Below are 17,741 nucleotides of genomic sequence, written 5' to 3'. Positions count from 1 at the left end.
TTGGTTAAACCAACTCAACAACTGTTTGGGAATGCAGGAAACATTTGGGATGCCCTACAAAGACCCTGTGAGCTCTCCAAGTTTAGGATTGTTCCCTGCAGATGTGGAATCATTATGGCAGATGTCACTCATGGCTTCCCTCCTATTCTGACTGACAACTGGCAGCAGATCCCTCCCCAATCTCACTTTTCCCTGAGTGTTCTGGTGAGATGTGGACCAAAACTGATCCCTTCCTCTCTCCCACACATATTTTTGGTTTTTCATCCCTTTTTTCATTCCTCTCTCTCTCTGAGATTTCCTTTCTTTCTGGTACAGGGAGTGACCTGTGTCTGGATTATCTGTCTCCCATTCAGGTGATGGGATGGTGAGTGAGAATGAGGAGAAACCCCAGCAGGAAGATGCTGAGCAAGTAGAACCACATGGAACATTATCAGGAAGATCCAAAGGGAATGTTTTCGGGAGTTGTGCACTCCAAGAAAAAGCAAAAGCCTGTGAGACTCAGGAGAGGCTAGAGGAAAACTTCAGTAGCCACTCAAACCTTATAACCCGCGACAGAATCAACTTGGAAGAGACACGCTACACATGCCATGAGTGCGGGAAAAGCTTCAATGGGAACGCTGCCCTTATCACACATCAAACAATCTACACGGGTGAGAAAGCTTATGGATGCTCTGAGTGTGGGAAACGCTTCATTGATAGTTCAACCCTCACCTCACATCAGCGAATCCACACAGGAGAAGCGCCCCACATATGCTCTGAGTGCGGGAAACGCCTCAGTCGGAGCTCACACCTTATCAGACATCAGAGAATCCACACAGGCGAGAGGCCCTACACGTGCTCTGAGTGTAGGAAAAGCTTCAGTCAGAGCTCACACCTTATGAGACATCAGAGAATCCACACAGGAGAGACGCCCTACACATGCTCTGAGTGCGGGAAAAGCTTCAGTTGGAGCTCACACCTTATCTCACATAGGAGAATCCACACAGGTGAGAAACCGTATGGATGCTCTGAGTGCGGGAAAAGCTTCAATCACAGCTCTGCCCTGAGAAGACATAGGAGAATCCACGCAGGAGAGACGCCCTACCCATGCGCTGAGTGCGGGAAAAGCTTCAGTCAGAGCTCACACCTTATCAGACATCAGAGAATCCACACAGGGGACACGCCCTACACATGCTCCGAGTGCGGGAAAAGCTTCAGTCGGAGCTCAAACCTAATCACACATCAGAGAATCCACACAGGAGAGACACCGTACACATGCTTTGAGTGCGGGAAAAGCTTCAAGCGGAGCTCACACCTGATCAGACATCAGAGAATCCACACAGGAGAGAAGCCCTACACATGCGCTGAGTGCAGGAAAAGCTTCAGTCGGAGCTCATACCTTATCACACATCAGAGAATCCACACAGGAGAGACACCCTACACGTGCTCTGAGTGCGGGAAAAGCTTCAGGCGGAGCTCATACCTTATCAGACATCAGAGAATCCACACAGGAGAGACGCCCTACACGTGCTCAGAGTATGGGAAAAGCTTCAGTCAGAGCTGTGCCCTGAGCGCACATAGGAGAATCCACACAGGTGAGAAACCATATGGATGCTCTGAGTGCGGGAAAAGCTTCCATTACAGCTCTGCCCTGAGAAGACATAGGAGAATCCACACAGGAGAGAGGCCCTACACATGCTCTGAGTGTGGGAAAAGCTTCAGTCGGAGCTCACACCTTATCAGACATCAGAGAATCCACACAGGAGAGAAGCCCTACACATGCTCTGAGTGCAGGAAAAGCTTCATTCGGAGCTCACACCTTATCAGACATCAGAGAATCCACACAGGGGACACGCCCTACACATGCTCCGAGTGTGGGAAAAGCTTCCGTCGGAGCTCAAACCTAATCACACATCAGAGAATCCACACAGGAAAGACACCGTACACATGCTCTGAGTGCGGGAAAAGCTTCAATTGGAGCTCACACCTTATCAGACATCAGAGAATCCACACAGGAGAGAAGCCCTACACATGCTCTGAGTGCAGGAAAAGCTTCAGTCGGAGCTCACACCTTATCACACATCAGAGAATCCACATGGGCAAGAACTGTAATAAATCCCTTCACTAGGGCTGGCCAAAGATTTTTTTTTAAAAAAAATCACATATGCTAATTCCCACATAATGATTTTTGCACCATATTCACCATGGTTTCTCAGCTCCACCAGATGAGTTGCCTGGTTCTGCCTTTTGCTGCTCACCTTCTTTGGGATCAGTCTGTGATCTTTTCTATCAACTCATTTCCTTTTGAGTTGTAGGAGTGTGTGTCCCTCCAGCCAGGAACGTTCCTGAGCTCCAGGTGGGGGAGAGAGGTTTGATCCCAACAAGCTGAAGCAAAAACTACCTGTGCCTTACATCCACTAGGACTGTAAATGCCGTTGGCTGCTCAAGTTAGTGATCTTGATGTAAAAAGACAATTCTAGTTGTAGCGCAGATGCAGCCCAGGTGCAGTGGTTGGCATTAGGTTCCCCCTTGACCTGACCTAAACAAACCTTGAGCATCACGGTTATACTGTTCCCCCATTTCAAAGCAATTGTTAGTCTTCAAGTTCCCCCTTTGGGAACAAATTGTTTCATTCCCAGTTGCTCGGATGTTGCTTCAGGTTGTGCTGCAGAGCAGATATTTTTACTACCATTTTCCTCACTTAAAATATATTGAACTATAACAAAGAGCAGGAACAGGGCAGGGATAGGAAAAAATGTTATTTCACCCTCTGTAACAACAGAAGAAGATCGGGTAAGTCAGAGGGATTCCCTTATTCCCCATCACCATCCCAATCCCCCTGTTGTTCAGTTGGTTAGGTCAATAGTTTATCTAAAGGACTGGCAAGAGGATTCCCTAGTAAATGACTTGGAACTAAGCAAAATACTCATGCATTGGTCTCCCAAAGCAATTGTGGCACGGGCTCTGCAGGAGGTCGCTCCTGAAGATATCTCCTTCCTAATCAGCTGCATGTTGCCTATTATGTGGGAAAGGCAATCCCTATCTAGGTAGAGATGGGGAAAATGGAAGGGACATTTCTCTTCAGCTCACCCCTGGGAGATGCTGCAGATGTGTAGAAAATGAAATCCATGTTGAATGTGATATAGCTGCAGAAAGATACCTATTTTTAATAGACACCTGACATTTGGTGTCTTACGGGTATTCTAAACAGCACCTGAATTTAGTCCCTAATTTAAATCTGTGTCACCAGATTAAAGAAATAAAAGGGCATATTTGGGGCGTTATACCTCACTATCGCTACTGATATGTTATGTGGTTGGTGAAGTATTCTACGCCAGGAAAGTCTAAAATTACTCCAAGTAAGGTTAAAGATTTGACCAGAACTAAGGTAGAAATTGCAGCTACTGGTGGTTGATTTTCACCCCAGAAATGGAAGCTATGGTGACCTGTGGCCCAGGTAAACTATTTTTAGTATCCTGCTCCCTTGTTTAGTGGCATTGGTCACACACCTGAAGGATGCCATGATAAAATTGGGCACAACTGTCTTTTACCATTTGGATCCAAAGTTTCATTAATCACAGAGAAAAACAGCTGATTCCTTCAGAGACATTCTATGCCTCTGGGTCCGAATATGGCTGCCTTGTTGGACAAGAAGCACTTTGATGCTGGGCAAATGATGGTAGCCAATGAGGGAATGTATCAGATTCCAAGTTCAGACTGCAGGATACGTGAATGCTGAGTTCATAGTCTGTTGTTTGGTCTCTTAGATTTGCTATTAAGTCTAATGCATTTGTATCAGTTCTCCTCCTTCTGCTATTTTGAAAGATTAGAAAGTGTGAAAATAGAGCACAGGTGGTTTTTCTCATGATGCAGCCTTCCCATGTAGCGCGAGACCCCCTTTCACCCACACTTCTGGGAGAAGACCCAGGGAGAAATGAACTCACAGAAATGGAAGGCTCCTAGGTTATTGTAGAACGTGACTTCACACAAAGCTCACTGGGTGGAAATGGGAATTAAGAGAAAACTGCCCTATCGGTTTATATTTTGTAATCGTTAAATGAGTTGTTACCAGCGACAATGAAATTAAACATGAAGTTATTTAGTGTCACGGAAGAGGCTGATGATGTGATAACTTTCAGTGTTACAATATAATTCAGGTTTTCTTCCAGTTCTCTCCCTGCCCCCTCCTACTATATAGGAAGTGGAGGCTAATCCTGAAATTAAAACCTCACTCCAGAGGAATTAGAGTAGGGTGATATGTGAGAGAAATAGCATGTAGGAGAATAGAGATGCAGTATAGACTGTAATTATTTCTATTTCAAATTGAATTTATTTTGATAAATTTTAAATCTTCTGTTAAGAGGAAAATTACTTGAGACAAGATTTGGAAACTTTTATCCAGTTAGAGGGTAACAGCCACAGAGTTCTCCAGGTCTCTTGTTTGCAAAGCAAAGATGTCACATCAGGCAGGAGATGTCCAAATCTAAAATGGTGATGGATGTGTGATGGTAGCTTTTCTGGGTTGGTTTTTAGGGGGTTGTTTTTTTAATGTAATTTTTGTTTTGTTTTTGCAACCAGTTATTTTTATAGGTGCTGAGGCCCCTTTTCCTTTTGAGCACAGCTGTTTAACCCTCAGGCCTGGCTCTGGAAACCTCCCCAAAACTGGCCTTGTGTTTCTTTCATGTTTGTTATCTTTGGGATTCACACATCCACACTACATGCGGTTCACAGCAACAGATACTTTGAGAAAGCTGCTGGGTTAAGCAGGCCTTTTCCAAACTGACATTGGCCCAAAGTCTGCCTCAATTCAGCTGGATTGGGACACGTCTGTATCAAAGGAGTGGTTCACACCTGATTTGTCCTGAGACCTCGGGGAAGGGGTAGTAAGATAGCATAAGGAGGAATCGACAACAATAAAGTTAAAGGTAAGGGTGAAAGACCCTCACCTTGCAGGTCAACAAGCCTGTTCTGTTCGTTACCTCTGACGCCTCTGGCACTGGTCGCTCTCAGGCAGCACTCTGGGCTAGATGGATGATTGTGGCTTTCCTCATCTGAAAGCTCTGCAGCAGATGTGCATGACAATGTGATCCCAGCACTCAGTGCTTGTTTCCCGAGCCCAAAAGCAGCGTTCCACTGTGGTCAGCACCTCCGTGAATGCCACGAGCAATCTCCTGTCGTAGCTACTACGTGTGGCAAGATCAATGTTGAACTCCTCTGCCTTTGTAGTTTAAGGAATAACTCCACTGCCACTCATGACATGTAGCATATTCGTCAACAGTGTGGGATCCATTCCTGTAGTACGAAGAGGCAGAATGCACAGTACACCAACCATTGAAAGATGGCGCCAAATGCTGATGGAGGTGCAGGGATTGCTGGGATGTGAAGCAATGCCTCATGGGCCATTGGGACAGGACTCAGGATGTCCCGTGACCCCCTCTGCCTTCTCACAACTCTTAGCAGCAGAAGAGGAAGCGATGCACGGTGGGGTGAACACCGCTGCAAGTGCCGCAAGTGTGAACATGCTATTGCACAGGCAGCTGACAGTGTGAACACACAATAGCGATGTCCCTTCACCGCTCTGTGAGTGGCACTGAACTCCCAGCACTGTAACTCTGCCAGTGTAGACATAGCTTCAGACAGACTGACTGCCAGGATCCTGGGACTGATCCCTCTGGGGAATGAAGTACAATGTCAACAAAACCCTGCGAGTCCAAAGTGCTGGACCATCTATGCCATTACCTGGTTCCTAAACTGCAGCTACAGTTCCTACTCCAGGTGAATCCAAAGACCGAGAGGAGCAGAGATCCAACCCCTTATCTTAGAAATGCTTTATTCCTTTTTCTATTCTGTGTCTGTTTCTTTTTATGAACTTGGAGACCTCCCAGCCTTTCTGTTACATTGGGGTGTAATAGTGCGGCTGTGTGTGTGTGTGTGTGTGTGTGAACACCTCTGAAATCTACAAAGGAAAGATGCTAGGAAGAATAGTTCCCCAAAGCTTAATAGCTTTAAAACTCTGCCCTATGAAATGACTGAATGCATGCTCCTCACCTATGGAAGCATTGCAAGGCATTGAGCTGTCAGATATGTATTGTTCAGCAAGAGCTGTTTGAACTTCTTTTACTAATGTCTCTCTAAGGTTTGTATGTGTTCTGGGTCAAGAGGGCGAGGAGAAGTGTTAGCTACACAATAGTGACATCTAAGGAGAAAACTGTAATTGGCTTTGAGGTTGTAGGCTAAATGTAAGCAATAATTTGGTTTTGATGTTGATATATTCAGCTGGCTAAATCTGGGTTGCATTGCCTGGGTAAAAGGCTCTGATTGGGGTTTCAGCATCACTAAATATGCACCTGCCTTTTTCGGTTGCTCTTTTAGGGTTTATAAGGGTTGATTTTCTGCTGTACTAATCTGATGGTTTGTCTAAATTGATGACTTGATTCCACTGCAATATCATTAACTCATTGAGTTACTGATTTGACCTGAACTTTATCATTGTATTGTTTAACCCTTAGCTGAGTGGTGTCTATAGCAGTGGTTCCCAAACTTTAACAGCCCGCCAACCCCTTTCTCTAAATTGTGAAATCTCATGAACTCCCTCCTAAAAATGAATATTTCCAGGGTTTTAAATTTAAATTTCCTCAGTGTGATGGATGTGCTTGCTTTGCTCTGCATAGCTCTTTGAAGTCTGGAACCTTTGGAGAAAGATAAAGTTTCAGGTCTGGTTTGGCATCAAGTCTCTTTCTGTATTTCGTTTTCAGATGTGCATACGAGGAAAAGGCTTTCTCGCATAAGTATGTTGTTGAAAATGGTAACAAAACTGCAGCAGCTTTTTCTGCCAGAAGGGGGTACTCGTTTCTTAAACTCAGCCAAAAGTTGATCAATGACAGATTTCTGAAACTCCTTTTCAGTTTGTAATCACGGGAGATCTCAATCATTTTCTCTTTTTCCTCAGTGTTCAATATCTGTGTTGAGAAAGTGGTATCATCAAAAGGGTTGCGAATCCAGTCATTATCGCTGATATAGCTGGAAAGTAATCCCTGAAAGTTGTGCAAAGTCCTTTTAGGTGTGCAGTTATATTGTTTTAGTGCACTGATCCAACTGAAGTTTATGTTCTGCCAGGAAGTCATGAAGATTACTGAAACACTGTTTGATTGTTTTCCAAACAACTTTCCCAGAACTGCAATTTCTTTATCATGGATTCAGCTCGGTCTTGCACATTGAAAACTGTTATATTGAGACCTTGAAGAGAGAAATTTATGTCATTAATTCTTGAGAAAATATCTGCTAAATAAGCTAGGCTCTGGAGACAGACATTATTTTCCATACAGCTGGCAAGGTGGAAAGGGTGGCTGTTGAAAAAAAGTAGGATTTCCGTTTTAAGCTCAAACAAGCGCATCAGGATTTTGCCCCGTGACAGCCATCTAACTTCAGTATGGGTCAACAGACAATGGTGTATACTACCCATTTCTTCACAAAGTACGTGAAATATTCTGGAATTTGTTGACCGTGATTTTATGAAATTCACCATTTTCACTGCATTGTCCAGCACTTCCTTCAGGCCCTCAGGCATGCGTTTTGTTGCGAGGGCTTGTCTATGGATGCTGTAATGAGTCCAAGAGACTTTTGATGAAACGTTTTTTGTTCGAGCTACAAATCCAGGATACTTCCCCGTCATTGATGTGGCCCCATCAGTGCAAATGCCTAGGCAACAAGACCAATCTATTTCATTTCTTGAAAATATGCATTAGTCAGATTGAAAATATTTTCTCCAGTTGTACATTCTTCCAATGCTCGGAAAAACAAGTCTTCTTCAACCAGACCTTCATTCACATAACGTACAAACAGTAGCAAAATAGCTAGATTAGCTTCATCACTTGATTCATCCAACTGTCTAGCATAATATGGACTGTTTTTCACTCTCTGTACAATTATGGTCTCTACATTACTTGCATGTCATTAATTCTTCGTGACAATGTATTATTGGACAAAGGTACCATGTCAATCCTTTTTGCAGCCTTTTCTCCGAGCATGCAATGAACTACGTCTTTTATACATGGACCAATCAAGCTCTCTGCTACGGTATGGGCTTTTGATGCTTTTGCTACTCGGTAGCTCACGCGGTATTGTTGTACTTAAAGTACTGCACAGGATCTTTTCAGGGGGAATAAGACAAAATGCCACATTTATTAGTAATACATGTATTCATTAACACTGTATCATATGCATATAATATATTACACTTACACTCACACACACACACAAACACACTCCGTCTTGTTGTTACAAATTAGTTGCGCTCCCCTTAACTTCACTGGCCAGGTGAGTTAGATGGGGGAGGGGTGGAGCCGGGCTTCTGCCGATCCGGATCGATGCTCCCATGTTGACAAGACGAGACCCGGGGTCCTCTGCAAGACACCTCACTTTTATACCAGCTTCCCTCTTATGCAAATCTATACCAGATTCAAACTCTGTGTCTGTGTCCATTGGTCCTTTGTGCTGCTTTCTTTTGAGTGTTGTCCCAATGCTGCAAAGAGGGTGTTTCCAAAAGAAGGTGCTTACTTCTAACCCCCGAGGCCGTCAGTATGTCTGCTTGTCTTTAATGAGCCCACTTGACACGTTTTATTGTCCTTGGGTCTGGCTCCCAGCCCCTCTCCAACAGTTGAGGCTGTCTGGAGGTGCTGCCTTCCATGCCTTGCTCATCCACACCTCATTCATTCAACAGGGCAATTGATTAAGAGTGGGGGGGGGGAGAGCTCTTGTTCTACTGCTAGCAAAAAGAAATTTTTCTTCTATCTTATTCTATCCTTAGGGGCTATAATATTATACCAAGGGCAATGCAAAGTTTCTAAATAAGGCTTTGATACAAAGTCCCATGAAAACAGAGGTCACACGTGGGTAGACCCACCACAAGGTTATATGAAGAGGCACAATGTAAAGTCATATGAAAATTATCAGAGATTTATCTACAGTATGATGCTTCAAGTGCATTTTCATTATCAGTACTTGCTTTGGATATAAAACTGGTAATGTCACTTTTCCTCTCAGCTAATTTTCGCTTGAAAAAATCAACAGGCTTGTCGAGTTGTGCAGGATGCCTAGTTTCTAAATGGCACCAAAGTAGAGAAGGTTTGAGGCTGCTGTTTGCTAGAACATCACCACAAATCACACACAGTGGTTTTGGACATTCTTGATCACCAATGCATGTAAAGCCATATTTTATATAATCATACAACCAACAAACTAGAAAATGAGAAGATTCACTCAAGTCTCACTGAAGCAAAACAGCACTCCAGAGAGAATGACAATTACAGAGGCAACTTAACACTGCTACACTGGCTACAACGTGCTTCCGGCTGGTTTGGCTCCCAAACAGCTTTTCTTCCACCACGAGGTTTCTCCCTAGGAGGGTGTCCTGCGAGGGACAAATTAGCTGGGATCACCCCCCACGTACAGCACTGCTCCTGCTAACTCAGTCCTCCATGCCAGCTTCCCCTGTCTGACAAGGATAGGAGTCCAAGCTGCCACCTTCAGGTCTGGGGTTCTCAGCTGCCACCCTGCCCACCACAGGGCTCAGGCTACTGGCCCCGCACCAGGGCCTGGGCTGCCAGATCCACTCTCCCTGGGGCTCTTGCTGCTGGACCCCATTGACCGGGACGGTCAACTGAGCTCCACTGAGTTTGTGCTGCAGGTCCCGCTGACCTCTGGGGCTCGGGCTGCTGGCCCCAGCTGTCCGGCCCCACTCTCCCTTGGGCTTGGGGCTGCCAGCCCTTCCGGAGCGCTGGGGTTCGGGCTGCCGGCTACCCCTCTGACGGAGGCATGGCTCGGGCTGCCAGCCCCAACTGCACGGCCCTGCTCTCCCTGAGGCTCTGGTTGTCTGCCCTGCAACCGTGTCCCACCTGCTGCCTCCAATGTTGGGGTCCTCTGGCCACCATTAATGATTTTTTTTCTTGCGAACCCCCTGTAACCTTCTGCGAACCCCAGTTTGGGAACCACTGGTATATAGTCATTTAGCCTTAGTGATGTGTGCTCTTGGATTTATTTGTTTGTGTTAATAAAACATGTAACTGGGCTACTGAGTCATTTCTTTCAATAAGCAACAGGGGCTGGAACTTTTATTTGTATATTTCCCTTTAATTCAATCTCCATTTTCTTCATTTCATACTCTTCTAAGTTAAGGAATGTGGAGACCAGAAACTGACAGAAGCCTTTTGCTGCCCCATTCTGTGTCCATCCAGCAGGAGTAGAGAACAAACCCCTCCTGGGGCAGGGATTGTCACACTGGGCTGTAAATACAGATGCATGTTCCCAAGCTTTGCTGTCTGTCTCAAATCCTGGCATAAGGGTGACACCTACAGCTGCTTGTAATCACGCCTGGCAGGAAGGAGACCCCTATGTGCATTCCCTGGGGAGACAGGGGGATCTGGGAGACCCTGGACACGGGGGGATATTTACCCAGAGCTCATGTGCAATCTATTCAGGGGTGATGCTGGAGAAAAGAGCTGGGCACTGCTTTCCCCACATTTCTCCTTATCCCCTTTCGGTCTCTCTCTCCTCTTTCCCTTTCTTCCCCCTCTGCCCACCCTCTGGCAGGGAGGCTTGGTCACTTCCCTGCTCCCAGGGGCGCTCACTCTCGTGTGCTAATAGGAGCGAGGCCCTGGGTGCGGGACAGTCCCTTCAGCGGCTCTGGGACACAGAGGCAGAAGGAGGAGCAGAGATGGGGGTGCTGTAGGAGACTTGATTCAGTGATACTGGAGCATAAGCTTTCGTGGGTGAATACCCACTTTGTGAGATGATGAAGTGGGCATTCACCCACAAAAGCTTATGCTCCAATCCGTCTGTTAGTCTATAAGGTGCCACAGGACTCTGTCACTTTTTACAGATCCAGACTAACTCGGCTACCCCCTGATACTTCATTCAGTGAAATCCTTTACAGAACCAAAGAATCCCTTAGCAGTGCATCTGGCTGCATAAAGTCTCACAGCAGTTCACCAACTTGTCTTATCTGCTGCTGGGATTCCCTGAATTACTTTTATCACTTCGTCATTTAGCTTTGTTATTGTGCAGATGCAGGTCATTGTGCTATTTCATTTCTATTTTACCAACAAGTCCTCCTTGAAAATATGCAGCAGTAAGAAATTGCTAGTTTTAGCAGTGACATCTGTGTTTCTGGTATTGCACTTGCTCTGGTTTTTTTACTGTGATTTCTAATTTGAAATTTTTAATTCTAACTTTCTCTTCTTATTTTTAGAGCAGAAGGTTATTCTGCTGGATCAGCTGACTTCCAGCCTGACTGAATTTCTGGGCTGGTCTCAAAAAATGTTTTTAATCAATGGCGATTGCCTTTTGCAACTGCTGTTTTGCCTCTCAATCCCGCCCTTTGTTTTTTTCCGTATGTCATTGCTTGTGTGTAGAATTTGATTCGCAAATATTCAGTAAAGACGGTATACCCTCTCATGTAACATCCTTGTCAAAGGCAAAAATCGATTGTAATTTTTGCTGAACTTTAGAACTGCTGTAGTGGGTCAGACGAATAGTCCATCTAGTACAGGATCCTGTCTTCTGACGGCGGCCAGTGTCAGGTGCTTCTGAGGGAATGAACGCAACAGGCAATCACTGAGTGACCCATCCTGGCAGTCAGAAGTTTAGGGACACCCAGAGCATGGGGATGTATTCCTGGTTCTCTTGGCTAATACCTGATGCACCTAGCCTGCGGAACTGATCTAATGCTTTGTTAAACCCATATATAGTTTTGTCCTTCAAAACATAATGAGCACACATCTACAACCCCAAGAGGGCTTGACATCCCGAAGAATTCTAAAAACATGAGTTATACACCCTGAGGTCAAGAAACTTTAATTAATACAGGATATTTTGTTCTTATGTGCCTCTTTGAGCCTGAACCTTTAGGGCTTTGAGGAGGGGGTTTGACTAGATGAGCTCCTGAGATCCCTTCCAACCCTGATATTCTATGATATATTCTATGGTGACATAAGGCCACTTCCAGAAAAGCTGGAGCTAAACACCTGAATGAAACTTGGTCTACCCTCATACTTCTCCTGTTACCTCTCCCAAACATTTCACATACCTTAGACCATATCTACACTACAAGCCTATGTTAACTCAAGTTATGTCAACCTAGACTCGCTAGGGGTACTGTGTCAATTATGTTACTGATTTGTGCTCTTGTAATAAATCTGTAATGGGAATAAATTACACCAGCATAGAAGGATATTGAATGAGAACCCTATGGAAATTAAAAATTTAAATTATCCTCCACGTGTCCCACTAAAATGAATCCAACCCTCAGGTCACTTGGGCAAAATTATCAGTGTCAGGATGCTACATTGTGAGCACATTAAATGAAGCTGCAAAATAAATGATGTTTAAATGACCTCACTCTATTTTTTACAATCCTATGTTAAGAGGCAATTGATTTTATATATAAACTAGGCAGGGTCGTTTGGAAGCCGAAGACTTTATCTTTAAGGAGCTTCCGCCTGCCTCCTTGGGTGAAATTTACCCTTATGGGGTCATCAATTTTCATTTCCTTTCTCTGAGGGCAGAGATGGGGTTGGTGATACCTCAGGCTGGGATGTCGAGCCCATGTCCCCATCTGTCCGTCACTCTGGGAACCTGTCTCTGCTCACAGGCTGCCTCCAGCCTGTCCGGCCAGCTCCTGAGTGCTGTGCGGGTAAGTCATTTGGCATACGTAGCACCTGGGAGAAACAATCTTGCCATATGCATTGGTGGTATAGTGGTGCGCATAGGTGTCTTCCAAGCAGTTGACCTGGGTTCAATTCCCGGCCAATACAGGGATCTCCCCTTTTCTTCGCTGGGAATTGGTTTAATTTCAGTCACATTGTATCAGTTTATCAATGGAATGGGAGAATTAATGTCCCAAATCCCAGCAGGTCATTCAACACCCAGTGGCGGAAGAAAGGGGTGGAACTATACAGTGAGCTCTTCGAGTCATCCTGGTATTACAATGTTTGGTTTATTCTTTAAAAATTTTCCTTTACTTCCCTCTCTGTTTTAGACTCAGAGCCTTTAAGGGCAGAAGGGATCATGGTGATCATCTGGTCTGATCTCCTGCACCTTGCAGGCCAAAGGACCCCACCCACCCACTCCTGTAATAGACCCCCAACCTCTGCTTGAGTTACTGACACCCTGAAATCATGGATTAAAGCTGTCAAGTTACAGAGAATCCACCATTTACACTGGTTTAAACCTGCAAGTGACCCATCCCCCATGCTGCAGAGGAAGGTGAACCCCCCCCCCCCAGGGTCTCTGCCAATCTACCCTTGGGGAAAACTCCTTCCCAACCCCAAATATTGCCATCAGTGAGACCTGAGTATGCGGAAAAGACACAGTGGGCAGACACCTGGGAAAGAATTATCTGCAGTAACTCTGAACCCTCCCCACCTATTGTCCCAACTCCAGCCATTGGAGATATTTGCTACTAGCATTCACAGATCGGCCACATGCCGTTGCAGGCAGTCCCATCACACCACCCCGTCCATAATCTTATCAAGCTCAGTCTTGAAGCCTGTTCGGTTTTTTGCCCCCACTGCTCCCCTTGGGAGGCTCCTCCAGAACTTCACTCCTCCAGTGGTTAGAAACCTTCACCTAATTTCAAGGTTAAGTTTGTTCATGGTCAGTTTATATCCATTAGTTCATTACTAGTGGGGGCATGTGATAGTGTGGGGGAGGGAGAAAGACAGAAGAACTAACAGTGGGAGGGAGCCGGAGAGATTCCCTGTTCCCCATCACCCATCTCTGGGAGGAACCAGTTGGAAGTGCCCTTGGGAAGCTGCCGCTAATAACTCAGGTGTAAAATCATTATTCCGTTGGAATCAGATTAAAGCCTCCTCACACCCGGTGTCATGGTCATCGACATGGCTCATTCCTGGGATGTCACTGGCAAGAGCAATACAATGAGTAGAACCAAATCCCTTTCCAGAGCCCAGGCAAACACAGAAATCCTGGGGCTTTTCATTCCTAGGCTTCTGGCGCCATCGTGTGGCCCTTTGGTTTCACTCCTTTCTGTTCAAACCTTTAGCTTTCTGCACAGAAATGTTAATTCCCTGGGAGAGACTCGGGAGCGTTTCTCTGTTTTGTGTTGTTAAGGATTGAAATGTTCCCGGTTCCTCGGTCCCAACCTGCTTCCCGTTCTACTGCCCATGCAGCCCCATCCCCGACCTCAGCCCCCAGTCGATGCTGATTCCCTAATCCCCATCTGTGCAGGGGGTGAAACCTGTCACTCCACATTGCCTAGTTCCCCTAACTCTGAGGGACTTCAGTTCCTCTGTGTCCCCAGGGACCCTCACACCACTCCCCTGTTTACCACGGTTCAGATATTACAGTAGCATCAGTCTGACACTCACTTTAGAGGCCCCACATTAATAACCATTTTCAATATGAACTTACTGGAGATTCTATCGCAATATTTGGGTGGGGGGAACCTATTAAAAATATTCATAAAACACCTTTCCCAAGAAAGTCCCAGGGCTTTTGATATCCCGTGTATCGGACAATGAACGTCCACTGACCATGTAGCTGATTAGAGAGCCACTTCCTGGACACTACAGTACTAATAAACAATGGCCACATAAACACCACCGTATACCGGAAACCTACTGACTGCTATACTTACCTACATGCCTCCAGCTTTCATCCAGACCACACCACTCGATCCATTGTCTACAGCCAAGCTCTACGATAGAATCGCATTTGCTCCAACCCCTCAGACAAGACCTACAAGATCTTGATCAAGCGTTCTTACAACTACAACATCCACCTGCTGAAGTGAAGAAACAGATTGACAGAGCCAGAAGAGTACCCAGAAGTCACCTACTACAGGACAGGCCCAACAAAGAAAGTAACCGAACGCCACTAGCCATCACCTACAGCCCCCAACTAAAACCTCTCCAGCGCAACATCAAAGATCTACAACCTGTCCTGAAGGACGATCCATAACTCTCACAGATCTTGGGAAACAGGCCAGTCCTTGCTTACGGACAGCCCCCAAACCTGAAGCAAATACTCATCAGCAACCACACAACAAAAACACTAACCCAGGAACCTGTCCTTGCAACAAAGCCCGTTGCCAACCCTCTCCACATATCTATTCAGGGGACACCATCACAGGACCTAATCACATCAGCCATACTATCAGAGGCTCGTTCACCTGCACATCTACCACTGTGATATATGCCATCATGTGCCAGCAATACCCCTCTGCCATGTACATTGGCCAAACCGGACAGTCTCTAGGCAAAAAGAATAAATGGACACAAATCAGATGTCAAGAATTATAACATTCAAAAACCAGTTGGAGAACATTTCAACCTCCCTGGTCACTCGATTACAGACCTAAAAGTCGCAATATTACAACAAAAAAACTTCAAAACCAGACTCCAGTGAGAGACTGCTGAATTGGAATTAATCTGTAAATTGGACACCATTAAATTAGGTTTGAATAAAGACTGGGAGTGGTTGGGCCATTACACAAAGTAAAACTATTTCCCCATGCTTATCTTCCCCTCCCTACAGTTCCTTATATCTCCTTGTCAAGTGCTGGAAATGGGCCATTTTCATTACCACTACAAACAGTTCTTTTTCTCTCCTGCTGATAATAGCTCACCTTAACTGCTCACTCTCCTTATAGTGTGTATGGTAACACACATTGTTTCATGTTCCCTGTGTATATATACATCTTCCTACTTTATTTTCCACTACATTCATCCGATGAAGTGAGCTGTAGCCCACGAAAGCTTATGCTACAATAAATTTGTTAGTCTCTAAGGTGCCACAAGTACTCCTATTCTTTTTGCGGATACAGACTAACACGGCTGCTACTCTGAAACCAGCTAGATAAGATCCCATCTGTACACAAATGTCAGGGAGCCCTGCCTGAAAACAGTGACAACCTTAGAACAGTTCGTCAGTAGAATTATCACACTAAAGCATATGTGTAAAGCATATGCCCTGCCACTGAGCTCCCTCCCAACCAATACAACTAATGCCATAAGGCATTGGGGGAGAGGGTCTCTGTAGGGAGCCAGGGTGGCTTCCCTCCGAACCTGAGGGTAAAGTGCCTGTCCCTCAGCCTGAGTGGGCGGGGCCAGCCCAAGCTCGCTCCACCCCCCGGAAGGGGAGGGGTGGAACAGGAAGTATAAAGGGCGGGGCCCTTAGCTCAGTGAGGGCAGCACCAGGGAGGGAGGCAGACACAGACCGTGGGCTGCTCCCGTCAGAGCCTGCTGCCACACCAGGGGAGGCCCTGGGCCAGTGGAGACCTCACCTGGAGGACGGACTGGGGCTGCCAGGACTGCCCGCTGCCGAGTACCCAGAGGAACTGGAGGAGTCGGAGGGGGAGCGGGAGCTGCCAGCAGCCGAGTACCCGGAGGAGCTGGAGGAGCCTGAGCCTGAGGGGGAGCCGGAGCTGCCAGCAGCGGACTACCCCGACGCACTCACGGGACCAGAGGGATTCGGGGAAAACTGTCGGGTAGGAAGTAGCCCAGGGACAGAGCTGCACAGTGGTGAGTCTATGTAGCGGGACGACCCCGCTGACCCAGTGGTGGGACCCTCGTTCTGCCACTGTCAGGGCCCTGGGCTGGAGCGCAGTGGTGTAGGGTGGGCCTGCGCTCCCCTACCCGGCAGAGCCACGCCGGGACCTTTGCCGGCGCTCCCCTGCCTGAGGGGCGCGCCACTGACCTTAGCCGGCGCTCCCCTGCCTGAGGGGCGCGCCACTGACCTTAGCCGGCGCTCCCCTGCCTGAGGGGCGCGCCACTGACCTTAGCCGGCGCTCCCCTGCCTGAGGGGCGCGCCACTGACCTTAGCCGGCGCTCCCCTGCCTGAGGGGCGCGCCACTGACCTTAGCCGGCGCTCCCCTGCCTGAGGGGCGCGCCACTGACCTTAGCCGGCGCTCCCCTGCCTGAGGGGCGCGCCACTGACCTTAGCCGGCGCTCCCCTGCCTGAGGGGCGCGCCACTGACCTTAGCCGGCGCTCCCCTGCCTGAGGGGCGCGCCACTGACCTTTGCCGGCGCTCCCCTGCCTGAGGGGCGCGCCACTGACCTTTGCCGGCGCTCCCCTGCCTGAGGGGCGCGCCACTGACCTTTGCCGGCGCTCCCCTGCCTGAGGGGCGCGCCACTGACCTTTGCCGGCGCTCCCCTGCCTGAGGGGCGCGCCACTGACCTTTGCCGGCGCTCCCCTGCCTGAGGGGCGCGCCACTGACCTTTGCCGGCGCTCCCCTGCCTGAGGGGCGCGCCACTGACCTTTGCCGGCGCTCCCCTGCCTGAGGGGCGCGCCACTGACCTTTGCCGGCGCTCCCCTGCCTGAGGGGCGCGCCACTGACCTTTGCCGGCGCTCCCCTGCCTGAGGGGCGCGCTACTGACCTTTGCCGGCGCTCCCCTGCCTGAGGGGCGCGCTACTGACCTTTGCCGGCGCTCCCCTGCCTGAGGGGCGCGCTACTGACCTTTGCCGGCGCTCCCCTGCCTGAGGGGCGCGCTACAGACTCTGGCTGGCGGCCGCCCCGCCGCTAATTCCCCGCTGACGGAGGCGTGACCCAGGCCGGCCAGTGACCTCATAGCTCCCCACCGCCCCCTAGCGGGTAGGTGGGCCAACGCCGATCACAGTCTCCATGTCTCATCTCGGTGATTTGGGGCAACAAGAGCTTCCACATTATCACATAGTGGATGGGGCCGTGGGTGGAAGGTTGGGAGGGATGGAAGAGGGTGGAGCCACAGGCAGAAAGGTTGAGGATTTGG

General features: G+C 47.8%; 1 protein-coding gene across 10 annotated transcripts in view; it reads left to right on the top strand.

Annotated features, from left to right (window-relative positions):
- Positions 1-15,780, top strand: part of LOC128822986 (zinc finger protein 271-like) — a 54,879-nt gene extending 39,099 nt beyond the window's left edge. For 6 of the 10 annotated variants that reach the window (XM_054004928.1, XM_054004932.1, XM_054004933.1 and 3 more), the window contains one exon: positions 354-4,638. In XM_054004928.1, coding sequence (XP_053860903.1) covers positions 354-2,107 — 1,754 coding nt within the window. In that variant the 3' untranslated portion in view covers positions 2,108-4,638. Of the gene's footprint in view, positions 1-353; positions 10,046-11,224; positions 12,368-12,539; positions 12,668-14,643 lie in introns of those variants that run through there. The other 4 variants (XR_008441634.1, XM_054004931.1, XM_054004936.1 and 1 more) reach the window with 4 other exon arrangements.
- Positions 15,781-17,741: the final 1,961 nt, after the last annotated feature.

Source organism: Malaclemys terrapin, chromosome 15 (assembly GCF_027887155.1).
Source record: "Malaclemys terrapin pileata isolate rMalTer1 chromosome 15, rMalTer1.hap1, whole genome shotgun sequence".
NCBI classification, from domain to species: domain Eukaryota; kingdom Metazoa; phylum Chordata; order Testudines; family Emydidae; genus Malaclemys; species Malaclemys terrapin.
Note: the sequence above shows the minus strand (reverse complement) of the source record. Positions and strands in the feature narration are given on the sequence as shown.